The sequence below is a fragment of the Sminthopsis crassicaudata genome, chromosome 5 (genome assembly GCF_048593235.1).
Source record: "Sminthopsis crassicaudata isolate SCR6 chromosome 5, ASM4859323v1, whole genome shotgun sequence".
Taxonomy (NCBI): Eukaryota; Metazoa; Chordata; class Mammalia; order Dasyuromorphia; family Dasyuridae; genus Sminthopsis; species Sminthopsis crassicaudata.
The window spans coordinates 280,331,807-280,345,443 of NC_133621.1; the positions used below are offsets into that span (position 1 = coordinate 280,331,807).

Here is a 13,637-nt window from a genome sequence, read left to right on the forward strand (position 1 = left end):
CCTTCCCAGATCACCTTTCACACTATTATGGATGACTTATGTTTTGTATTTATGTTGTATCTCTAGTCTTGATCTCTATCTTCTCACAGAACCCAAATGGCTCTGGAGGGAAAAGTGGGGCTGGTGACTTTGCACACATCCCTCTTCTTCCCATTTAAATCAAATTCACTTGCACATCCTGACATGCCTTCTGGAGATCATGGTCCTCTCCAAAAAACACTTGGGCTCTCCCAATAGAGTATAAGCTCCTTGAGGGCAGGAACCTTTTATTTGTTTGTTTGTTTGTTTTGGGGTCTTTGTAACAACAGAATCTAACTGAGTGCTTGATACCTAGCAGGTAATTAGTGACCACTGGTCAATTTTTAAGACTAGATCTGTCTAGACTTTTCAATGATTCCCCCTATGGCTTTCTAAGCAAAAGTGAAAATATTCTGGAAGTGAGAAGCAGTTGGTATAGAGAGTTGTACCTAAAGTAATGAAGAATATCAAAACCTGCTCCAGATGTTTATCAGCTATGAAATGCTGAAGCAAAACACTCAATAACTTTGTGTCTCAGATTTGTCATCATCTACATCTGAGCATTTATATAGCACCTACTATATACCCGAAGTGCTAAGCACTTCTCAAATCTTATCTCATTTGATTCTCATAACAAGCCTGGAAATAAGAACTATTATCATTATTATTATTATTATTCCCATTTCACAGTTGAGGAAACTGAGGTAGACAAACCCAAAGTCACACAGTTAGTAAGTGACTGAGACCAAATTCGAACTCATATTTTCCTGATTTGCTGATAATGGGTTTTTTCCCCCCTTTATAAAAATAAGGGGGCTGGACTCACTATACTTTCTCCCTTCCAGTTTTAAACCTATGAACCTATGAATTCAAGTTTATCTGGAATCTGGTAGAAGCCTACCATTTCATGTCCTTTATGACAGCAAAATTAGTCAAAGGCACACATCCATGCCTCCAGGCTTTTTCTCTGTGGTTCCAGAGACTGCACGCCCCCTTTCTCAATCCTTCCAGTTGCTCTTAACCCCTGATGAAAAGTTCAGTTCAAATGCCATCTCTGCCATGACACCATCCTTTATCCCATCTGGCAGCAGTGTCCTATCCCATCCTCCTCAGGTGTTATATAGCTATTATTTATTTCTATGTATGTCCTATACTTGGAACTACAAAAGCTACATGAGGGCTGGAGCTATGGCTTTATCTAAGGCTTCTCCCTACCACACAGTAAATTTTTTTTAAATAATAAAGATGTGCTCCAGAGAGAGGACTGTGGGACTGAGTGTGGATCACAACATAGGATTTTCAGTTTTTTTGTTGTTGTTTGCTTCTAATTTGTTTTCTTTCTTATTTTTTCCCTTTTTGATCTGATTTTTCTTGTTCAGCATGATAGCTGTGGAAGTATATACAGAAGAACTGCACATGTTTAACATATATTGGATTACTTGCCATCTAGGGGAGGAGTTGAAGGGAAGGGAGGGAAAAAATTGGAATACAAGGTTTTTCAAGGGTGAATGTTGAAATTTATCTATACATATGTTTTGAAAATAAAAAGCTATAATAATTTTTAAAAATAACAAAGATGTGCTGAATTAACTTTCTTATCTACAGTGTGTAAGTGTTCATATTTCACAGATAACCTTATATTAATTATATTGAGCCACAGAAATGTGCTCAGAGAAATCCCCAGGAATAGGAAAGAGATCAATTTATGGGTACTGACTCTGTCCCTTAAATTTCAAGGCTGGCAACTAGAGTCATAATATAACTAAAATATAAAATGTCAGGTAAAGTAGCTGTCACAAACTATGACATCACAAACTGTGCTATCGAAATGTCAGCTACTATAATTTTTTTTTTCATGCAGTGTGGGTCAGGACCTATGAATTTATCAATGTAGGAAATTCTGGATTATTTTCTTCTACTAATGCAGATGTTCCTTAGGGTCAATTGGAATTGGCCAACTTGTTCCCAGATTGAATTTAACCCCAGTGTTTTTTTCTGGATCAAAGATCATGGGCCCCATTTCAAACGCTAACAAAAAAGATTTCTGGCTTCCTCTGAGAAACAGGCTTAGGCAGCTAGATGGCCAGAGTAATGTCTAAAAATAAGTATCTGCTAATAGATATAGAATCTAAAACTCTCCAACTAGTCCAAATATCCAGTAATCAAATGAAGAATCCCCTCTCCAGCAGCCCTGTCAAACAGGTTTTATGTCTTCACAGAAGCTGTCTAAATGTACTTTCCCTCCTTCAGATTTCTAGCTTTCTTCAATGTTCAGATCAAGAGTCATTTAAAAAAAAAAAAAAGGAAGTCATTTCCCTAAGGAGGCTTAGTGTATGTTCTAAATTTAATTATATGTATAAAATTAGAATGTGAACTTGGAGACAGAGATTGTGTGTGCCTTTCTTTGCATCCCCAGCACTGAACATAGGACCTGGAACAAATCAGGTGCTTAATAAATACTTGCTGATTCTACTTAAACATAACAGAATGAAAATTCCTAGAGAACAGGACCTATTTCCTTTGTGTGTCTGTTTCAGCAGTGCTTAGCACCACTGTAGGCATCAAATTATTGTGTTGTAACTGACGACTGTTTAAGCACAGTGTTGGAGGGAAGGAGGGAAGGAAGGAAGGAAGGAAGGAAGAAAGGAAGGAAGGAAGGAAGGAAGGAAGGAAGGAAGGACAGAGGGAGCAAAAGGGAAATTTACACTAGAAGGAACAGAATTTAAGAACATTTCAAAGGACCAACAGTACCAATTGAAAGTACAATTTTTTTAAAAATCCACAAAGAAAATTGAAAAAATAGGATGAAATTTTTTAGATCTGAATAAAAAAAGAACAAACTCTGTTTTTCTCAATTTTCTTGGTCCAAGTTCATTTCTTCATCTCCTTTGGGGCACCTCTTATTGTTAATAAATTGGTCTGATATCTGTCTTCCTGTAAATTCTCTCTAGTCCCTGCTTTAAGCTTTACTCATTGAGTCCATGCAGAGTAAGTCTAAGAATCCCACATTTTTATTTCTTTTTCTTAGAGGTCTCTGGGACAATTTGAACAAGGAATTTCCTTCCTTGCCCTTTCTTTCCCTTCCCTTTGTAATTAGAGGAAAAAACTACTAGCAGGCACATATAGAATAAAGATGTAGATGTACAGGCCTAAGAGGAACCGAGAGATGCAGGCTTCCACTTAAGAAATTGATATGGTATCCACTGAAAGATGACTGTTGTCAAGAGCTAATACATCTGGAAGATCTTGCTTACAGCACTGGCTCTGGACTAGCTAGAACAGGAGACTGGATGAGTGAGGCAAGAGGCAAGCAGCTTCTGAAATGGCAGAAGTTAAGATCTTCAGGCCACAAAGGAAGTAGTTTTAGGACCAGATAAGGAGTTCTTTTCTCCTGGGAGTCTGGAAGGCAGAATGTTTTCCTCAAGATGGGGGTTGTAGTAGTTTGGGAGAATGCTGCTGAATTCAACAAATATACTCAAGGGCCTGGTAGCAAGGTATGGTCAAATATTGACAGCAATTTATCTAATTTGGCCCAGAAAGTAGAGTATAATAGCAGTGGGATGGGGGTAAGGAGGGCATAAGCCTAGACAGGCTGCAATCAGATTGTGGAGACCTTTTTTTCTTTTTTTTTTCCCTGAGGCTGGGGTTAAGTGATTTGCCCAGGGTCACACAGTTAGGAAGTGTTAAGTGTCTGAGACCAGATTTGAACTCGGGTCCTCCTGAATTCAAGGCCAGTGTTCTATCCACTGCGCCACCTAGCTGCCCCCTTGTGGAGAGCTTTAAGAGACAAAAAGAAGATCTTGAAGGAGGAAAATTTTAACTTTTTCTGTGTTTTAGAACACTTTAGCAGTCAGTCTGAAGAAGCCTATGTACCTCTTTCAGAATAATATTTTTTTAAATTCATAAAATAAAATAAAAAACACAAATATTGCAAAGGAAATTAATACTGAAATACAACTATTAAAATACTGTAGAACAACAACAACATTCATAGACATCATGAACATCAGGTTAAAAAAAACTCGACTTAAAGGGAAGGCTCATTGAGGAAAACGAGGTAATGATATAAAATTACACAGTAAAATCTAGGCTGCAAAGCATTTATACATATGATGCCTCATAACCATTCTATAAGATAGATATTAGTAGTATTCTTAAACTATTGTATAGATGAGGGAAAGTAAGACTTTTGAAAGGTTAAAAAATGCTATTTAGTCTCAAAGGCAGGATTTGAACTCAGAACTTCTTAACTCAAAGTCCTAAATTCTCTATTTACACTGTATTGGCCACCTCCTCATGAAGGTGTTCATTCATCTGAAAAATAAAGCAAAAACTGGAAGACTGAATTGACACATGGCATTAGGAATTAGTGAAAAGCCTGGCCTGGCTACAAGGGAAGTTAGACAGTATGGAGTAGTAGGGAAAGTGAGCTAGGAAGATCTTAATTCAAATGCTGCCTCCAACACTTCCTAGTTGTGTCCCTCTGGCTAAGTTCCTTAACTTCTTTGTGCCTCAGTTTCCCCATCTGTGAAAATAGCTATAACAATAGCGCCAATCTCCCATAATTGTCATAAGGATAAAAGTAGTTTGTTTTTGTAAAGTGTTTCACAAATCTTAAAGTGTTATAAAAATACTAATGTTATTATCATTAATTCCCCATCTGTACAATGAGAAGATTAATAGATGCCTTCTATGATCATATCTGGCTCTAAATGTTTGGCACTATCATCATTCCCAGAGAGAGAACCTACAATCTAAATATGGTCCCAGGAGGTAAGTGATTCCCCTTTGAGACATTCTACTTACTCTGTATAAATCTTATATGTGTCTAGTTATATACACACCATCTCCTTGCTCCTTGAAGGCAGGATCTTATTTTTGCCATTCTTTGTATACCCAGTGCCCTTGGTATGGAATAAGTACTTAATGCTTAATGTCTGACTGACCGATAGAGTCTTGAGTTTGACAGTCATTTAGAGACACTGATTGCCAGGAGACATATTCAGTGAGGTTGAAGAGCAGGGGAATTATTTAAAAAAAAAAAAAAAAAAACCACCACCAAATCCTTGCTTTCCCAAGTCTTCTAGAGTTAAGGCAGAACCCAATTTTAAAATTTCTATTCTTCTCCCCTTCCCCCTTTTTCTAAGGTTTCTTTTCACCTCTAAAATTGAGACTATAATTACTTCTGGGTGAACATTAAATGTTCTACTCCAGAATCTACCTGACAAAAAGGTATAGGGAAACTATCAGACTGTTTTACATAGCTAACATGGCCCTAAAGCACCACCGTAAATGTGCTCCGTTAGTCCGCAAGAAAGCCTCATTTTTATTGTCTCTCAAAAGGCACCTCGTTTAGGTTACAAAAAGCAGTAAACACACACCATCCTACTAGAGAACCTGCCGGTTGCCATGGCAATTAGCGATCCACGTGCCTTTCTCTTCTTCAGCAGCATCCCTCTTCTGTCTGAATTAAGCCAAAGAAGTTGACTGAGACTCTTAAAACACTGGATTTTCTTTTCACTGAGGGGAAAAAAAATCCAGAGGTTGGTATTGCAGGGATAATTCCAAGGTTTCTTAGTAAATATTTTTAAATTTTTATTTCAAGAGCCAGTATATTGATCAAGTAGTAAGAAGATTTCAAAGCCTATTTAGGCTAGGTTTTTGGTCATTTGACACAAAGATAGTGCCCAGTCAGGTGTATTCTGTGGGTTAGTTTGACCCAGAGTGGAATAACCTAGGTGGACACTCATCTATAACACGAGTACATTTAGAGCCCGGCTCAAATCCCATTCCAGGAGTCTCTGGGAAAGGCAGCTGGGTCACTACATAGAACTGCAGATTCTTTTGGAGTGGACTTCAACTCTCACTTAGTCCAATTTACATGCAGACAAGGAATTCCTCCTATAGAATACCTGATGAGTCAATTTAAAGCTTCCAGTGAGGGGGACTCCATTATCTTCTCCCAAGGCAGTCTATTCTTTTGCTGAGTTCTGATTGTTGCAAAGTTTTTCCTTATATTAACTGAACGAATATATCTCTTTCCATTTCTGTTAATTAAAATTCATTGTATTAAATTCTGCCCATATTTTTAGCCTGCCAAGACCTTTTTTTTTTTTTGAGGGGGAGGAGAGTAAAAATCCCAACTCTGTCATCTATATTAATGTTCTTTTCCTGTTTCAAATTATTCAGAAACTGGATAAATATATCACTTATACCTTCACCTAAATCACTGATATGGTCAAGGAGAGATCCCTGGGATACTATACTAGGCTAGCAGTGGATTCTTTGGGACATTAGAACTCTGATCAATGCAATTATAAACCATGAGTCAAAACTATCCAAAAAGCAATGAACATGCAACTCACTTCCCACTATAAATGATGAACTGAAAATGTACAGAAACATATGCCAGTTTTAGAGATGGTTAATGTTGTCTTGCTTGGACTATGCATGGAGGACCTTATTATTTTTTAAAATTTGTTTAATATTTAATAAGGATAGATTAATTTTGAAAATGTAAGTCAAACTAAACTGTTAATTTTTTTAAAAGGAAAAAATGATGACTTTTTAGGACTGGTTCTATTCATTCAGCCAGCCCTATTTCTACCCTAATATATGAGCATATGGACTATATTTCTCCATTTTTTCCTCTGCATTTGTTCAATCTTTACTATGTGCTAAGCATTGAGCATACAAGGAAAAGCAAAAATAGTCACTACCATTCATGGAACCTCTGTCAAATGCCTTACTCCAATCCAAACATTCATTCAATAAGCATTTGTTGATTGATCATCTTCAATATTCAGGGAAGGCACTATGCTAAATTCTGGGGATACAAAAGCCAAATTTAAAAAAAATGCTCTCAAAGAGTTTATCTTCTACTGGATATACCATTACTTTCACATTCTCCTGGTCTAAGCTGAGTGATGTTAGAGAAAGCACTGTGATTCTCTTTAATCTTGAATGTGCTCAAGGAATACTGAAGAGAGAGTGTGGCCCAAGAAGGTGTAGAAATGGCTCGTCCATCTGGCATTTGTATTGCTATGGTTAACCCCACTCTGGCCCCATTTTCTAGAGAAGGAAATAGAAGGGCAAGAGAAAGGAAAAGAGAAGCCTATTTTTATTTGAGTAGGCTGGATAGTCCAGGAGCCTTATTTAAAGATACAAAACAACAGCAATCTATTAAATAATTATTACTGCAAGGGTTCTTCAAACATGTTTTATTTAAAGTCTTATCCTTCACTGTGAGGAAGTATGTGGACTTGCCTCAGGAGGGGAGGGAAAGAAAAGAAAGGGTGATTCTATCATGCTAGAAAGAAAAATGTTCCAAAGACAAATGCACAGTAAGATATCCCTGAGAGATCACTTCATAATCAAGTCCGATCTAGAAGCGGAAAAAAATCTTTGTTGGAGGGCCCTTGAGAAGACAGCTCACTAAATCACGGTTGATGATGCTGAGAATTCATTTAACCATTCAGGAAAATGACTAGGAATGAAGAGATAGAAAAGTTACTCAATTTTTCATCCCTTTCGACTCTACCCAATATCAGGTTTTGATCCCAAGGTGGTTCTTGGGAATAGGAAAAGATCCTTCTGTTCTCAGTAGTGTTCCATGTGCTGACAACATATGAACTCAAGGAATGAATAGACAAACAGATTCTGGTATAAAAATGTAATAGATGGTGGCTAAAAGTCTAAGGATGAAGTAATTTATTCAGAATAGATGGATTTCAGCTTCCAAAGCGTCATGCAATGGGCTAGGATGATGGGTAAACCAGATTGGATTAGGTCTGGTGGGATTTAGAAGCTAGTCCAGACTTTGTCCAAAATCAAACAGATCCCAAAGAGATCATTTAGTCCAAAGCTCTCAGTTTACAGATGAGAGAACTGAGATCTAGGGAAATTATATGACTTACTTTAAATCATATATTTAGTTAGTGGGATAGCCAAGTTAGAATCCAAGTCTCCCAACTTCCTAACTTCCTTTCTTTCTTTCCTTCCTTCCTTCCTTCCTTCCTTCCTTCCTTCCTTCCTTCCTTCCTTCCTTCCTTCCTTCCTTCCTTCCTTTCTCCCTTCCTCTCTTCTCTTCCTCCCGACAACATAAACATTTATTAAGTGCCTGTTATATCAAGGCTATGGAGGGGAAGGAATGTGGCAGAGAGGAAAAGAAAAATCTTAGAAAAATCTCATATAGAAGGCTGACATATACTTAATCTTCCTAAAAAAAATTCTAATATTTCCAGAAATTAGAACATCATTGGGCAGTCAAATGGTGCAATGAATAGAGCACAGGGCCTGAAGTTAGAAAAACTCCTTTTCCTGAGTTCAAATCCAGTCTCAGTTACCTAACCCAGTCACCTAACCCAATTTGCCTCAGTTTCCTCATCTGTCTAACGAGCTGGAGAAGGAAATGGCAAACCACTCCAGGATCTTTGCCAAGAAAACCCGAATGGGGTCATGAAGAGTTAAATATGATTTTTGAAAAACAAAACAAAACAAAACAAAACAAAACAAAACGCCCCACAACAGCAACAACAATAAAGATCAGCATTAGTAGGGGGAATTTCCTTAAAGGGAATTCCCTCCAGTAATGAAAATCACAGGTCTAGAGGAACATATCAAAGAATTGATCCTAAGGCAGAAACATTTCATACTTCACTTTCCACTCACTGAGTCATCCTAGTTTCTCTCTCACTTGGCTCCTTTTCTAAATTGAGTCCAGAGGAAGTGATAAGAGAACACCAAAGGAAGGATTTATGAAAGGTGATCCATCACCCAAGACAGGCTCCAACCATAAGCATTACTTTGTGCCTTCAATCCCCCTGAACATATTTCTCCGACAACATCAGCAATTACTCACAAGAACAGGAAGTTAAGTCCTCCCTCAAAGTGGAAATGTGTCACTGACATGCTTCGACTTGCTGAACATTTTCAGGAGCACAACAACAGAGGAGAGATGCAATCATGGAATCATAGATTTCTCCACCTCCTGGCTTCTTTTCGAGTGTCGGCTGAATGCTGCTGTCTGGAGTATTGAAAGCCTTTCCTAGTTCCTTAATCACACTGCTTTCCTTCTGCTGATTATTCCATTTTATCTTGTCTATAGTTTACTTGTCCTTAGCTTGGCCCCATTGGACTGTGAGCTCATTGAAGACAGGAATTTTCTTTTACCTTTCTTTATATCCTTAGTGTTTAACAGTGTCTGGCACATAATAGGCATGTGATAAATATTTATTCATTGAGTGGTGGACTTCTGAGGTGATCCAGTCCAGGCTTGTTTTCTTCTCTCATGTTTTTTCCCCTTCTGATTTGATTTTTCTTGTGCAGCATGATGAATATGGAGCTATGTTTGGAAGAATTGCACATGTTTAGCCTATATTGCTAACTTGAGGATGGGGAAAGGGAAGAAAAATTTGGAACATGAGGTTTTGCAAGAGTGAATGTTGAAAACTAGCCTTGCATGTATTTGGAAAAATAAAATACTATTAAAAAATAAAATAAAATAATAACACCCCAGACAGGATAAAGAATAGAGGTTTTCCACCAATGCTATTTGTTTTTCATCCTTCATTTTTGGAGAGAAACAGTATCATCACAGAGTGATGTCTTGCTTGGCAAGTAAACTAGATTTAAGAGAGGCAGAATTACTTTGCAAGTGAACACAAAGTCATCAGTCTCACTCTCTTTCCCAGAATCCAAGTGCAAGAAAAAAGTCAAGACAATTAACAATGCCCTAGAATGATGACCTTGCTTCTTTGATGTCTTTTCTTGAAGCACTCTACAGTACCTGTCTCATGTCCACTGGAATAAATTTAAGAGCTAAAATAAAGAAGTCCTGAATCATTCAGGACAAGAGTTTTAAAGTGTTTAAAGATGAGACTTTTACAAAAGTAACAAGGATCCTCAAAATCCCTTGCACAGTGAGTGGTTATAAGGGCTCATCAAATGGCTGGGATTACTCACCAATATTCCTGCCTGAATGGCTTCACAGGGGATGGCCAAGACCCTTCTGGATTAATGATTAGCAGAGAAACTCCAGAGTGATTGTGGTTTAAGGCAACTAAAGGCCACAGACTTTGGAGCTGGAAGAGATATTAGGTTTTCTAGTTCAACTCTCATGTGTATGGAGGAGGAAACTTAGGTTTAAAAAACTTATGTGAGATTCCCTTGCAAAATAACAAAACCAGGAGCTTATCTCAGATGTGAATTCCAAGGGTAATGCCTTTTCTGGTCAACCAGTCAACAAGTATTTTATTAATTGTTACTCTGTGCCAGAATGGAAAAATGAAGAAAGGCAAATATACAATAGTTGCATTCTTTGAGAGAAAATATGCATGCAATCCATGTCAAAGCCAAGTGTAGACTGGAGGTACTATCAGAGGGATTCCTATACTTATAAAATGACTTGCTAACAAAGAGTCAGAGGCAGGTCTGGAACTCAGGTCTCCAAGGCTCCAATTTTAGCTCTTTATTCATTGTTCTAACCTTTATGCCCTCTAACTTCTGAGCAACTTTATAGTTTCCTTAAAGCAAGCAAAACTTCAGGAAATGTTGATTCTATGATTCTGAATTTTAATTTCTCTACATATAATTTTATTCTACAGAAAACTAACCTCAACTTTAAATCAGATGTAAGAACAAAACAAATCCAAATTCAATGGACATTATAATGTCTGACTTTTGGTCAAAGTCAAAAATTTTTTTTGATATGTCAACTTCATTCATACGCACCTAAAACAATCTGATTTTAAGACTTATTTGCCAACCTGAAATATTAATTCCATTGCAAACAAAATATCCTGAAGTTTGATTTAAAAAAAAAAGAAGAAGAAGACTCTCAGGGGAAACTAGATGGTACAGTGGATAGAACTTCAGTTATAGAGTCAAAAGAACCTGAGTTCAAATCTAACTTCAGATACTTAAAACATACTAGTTTGTGTGATATTGGAAGTCACTTATCCCCAAATGCCTCACCAAACAAAGAAAGAAAGACTCTCTTAAAAGATTTCCATAGCAGTGTTTCATATATAGGATGAGAAAAAAGCAAACCCTAAAAATAGAAATATCCAACAATTTTATTGTTTTTGAGTTTTGTTTTTTTGCTGAGTTATTTGGGGTTAAGTGACTTGCCCAGGTCACACAGCTAGGAAGTGTTAAGTGGCTGAAACAAGATTCGAACTCAGATCCTCCTGATTTCAGGGCTAGTGTTCTAGCCACTGAGCCACCTAACTGCTCCTTTTGAGTTGTTTTTAGTCTTGGCCAACTCTTTGTGACCCTGTTTGGGGTTTTCTTGGCAAAGATACTACAGTAGTTTGCTATTTCCTTCTCCAATTTAACAAGAGGGAACTAGTTTAATTAATTATGGTACAGTATTGAGTGTTCCAAAAGTCTTGGTACAGCTTTATAGTTTAGAGTGGCATTTTGGGACCCCTGAACTAAAAGGATAACATAAGCAAAAAAGACTACTAGCAAAGAAGAATATATATATATATATATATATACATATATGTATATATGTATATATATATATATATATATATATATATATATATATGAAAAGAATTTATGAAATAATACAATTAAAAAAAAAAAAGCAATGTGATAGATGCTTTAAAAATATTTGGCAACTTTTGTAGTGACAAGGAACCAGAAATTGAGTGGATGCCCATCAGTTAGGGAATGGCTGAATAAGTTATGATATATGAATGTAATAGAATATTGTTATTTTATAAGAAATGATGAGCAGGATGATTTCCGAAAAGTCTGGAAAGACTTATATTAACTGAAGCTGAGTGGAGTGAGCAGAACCAAGAGAACATTGTATACAATTATAATAACAAAATTATGGGATGATCAACTGTGATGAATGTGGCTTTTTTCAAGATGATTCAAGGCAATTCCAATATACTTGTGATGGAAAGAGCCATCCATATCCAGAGAGAGAACTATGGAAACTGAATGTGGTTTGAAGCTTATTTTCATCTTTTATGTTATTGTTTGTTTGCTTGCTTGTTTTTTTTTTTTTACTATCATGATTTTTTCTCTTTTAATCTGATTTTTCTTTTTGCTTAGCATGACAAATATAGAAATATGTTTAGAAGAATTGCACACATTTAACCTATGTCAGATTGCTTGCTGTCCTGGGGATGGAAAAAAGGGGAGAAGATGGAGAAAAATCTGGAACACAAGGTTTTGCAAAAGTGAAAGTTACATGTATCTGGAAAAATTAAATACCGTTAAAAAAAGCCCACAATCCAATACTAAAATGAAAAAAATTAATACTTGGCAAGTTGAATAAGTTGCTGTGGTAAAAACAAAGCAAAACAATAACAAAAAAACCCTCAAACAAAAAAACTCCTCACCTAGGAAACTTCAACTCAGTCAGGTGAACTATTGGCTATTTCTCCCCAGCTTTTCCAGATGGCATCTGTGGGTTCCAAGAGCATCTCTACATTATGCTGAAGCATCAGCTTTGAATGGACTCTTATGGAACAATTAAGTTTTGATCATTTTCCCCTCCTAATTCTTAGGAAAAAAAACACCAAACTATTTTTGGTACACACCTCCCCTTCTCTACCCTCATCCCCTTGCCCAGAATAGTACCAAGAAAATGACAGGTGTTTATTTTTTTTTTAAACAAATATTGATATTTCACCAGGCCTGGCGAAGTATTTTGGGTTGCTATTCTCATAAACTCTACTGACTTGAATTGGTGAAAAAGATATAAAATAGGCCACATTAACACTAATTAAATTTGAAAACAAGGCATATGTTAATACCCCAAGGTATTTTTTAAAAAGAAATTCTATCTTATGGCTCACTTCAATAATTAACTTTTAAGTTTTTAGACTACTTTATGAAAATCTTCAGCAACTTTACATTTAAATTAAGTCGACAAAATCAACAAGTACTCTTAACACTTTCACTCCTTTCAATTCATTCTTAGTTCTCTTCACATAATTAGTGGTACTGATTTTCCATTCCCAGGATCATGGATCCCAGATCTATAGGTGAGCCCCTTCCTTTGAACTTTTCCTCTAACCATCAAGGATACCCAGATGCCAATTATCAAGCATTTGTTAGACACCTAAGCTAAGTAATATGCTAAGTAATAAGGATACAAACAGAACACTATCAACAGAATAACTACTTTCATGAGGTTCACAGGTAGAGATAACATTCTAACAACTAAGTACAAAAATATATATCTATATACAGAATAAGAGATAAATCAACAGAGAACCTTAGTATAAAGGGGAACTGAGTAAGATTTCTTGTAGACAAGGTGGAGAATGTTAGCCAGGCCTTGAAGGGAAAAGGGAGAATATTTGAATTAGGGGTCAGTACATGAAAATACCTAGAATCAGAAGATGGAAGTTCAGGAAGCAACAAGGAGGCCAGCGGTATCAGACTGAAGATTACGTGGGGTTGGAGGTTAAAGTGTAATAAGACTAGAAAGGAAGGAGCAGATCTGGGTGTGAAGGCCTTTGAATGCCAAACAGAGGATTTTATAGATGATCCTGGAAGCCACGGGAACCACTGGAGTTTACTGGATGGGAGAGGTAACATGGTCAGATCTTCACTTTTAGGAAGATCAACTTGAAAGCTGAGTCATCCTT

General features: G+C 36.7%; 1 protein-coding gene across 6 annotated transcripts in view; it reads right to left on the bottom strand.

The window, feature by feature from the left end:
* TMCC3 (transmembrane and coiled-coil domain family 3) overlaps positions 1-13,637 on the bottom strand; it is a 316,968-nt gene that overhangs the window by 74,459 nt on the left and 228,872 nt on the right. The window contains exon 2 of one of the 6 annotated variants that reach the window (XM_074271228.1): positions 5,400-5,538. The exons of the other annotated variants lie outside the window; for them this stretch is intronic. Coding sequence (XP_074127329.1) covers positions 5,400-5,538 — 139 coding nt within the window. The remainder of the gene's footprint in view (positions 1-5,399; positions 5,539-13,637) is intronic. 6 annotated transcript variants of the gene reach the window in all.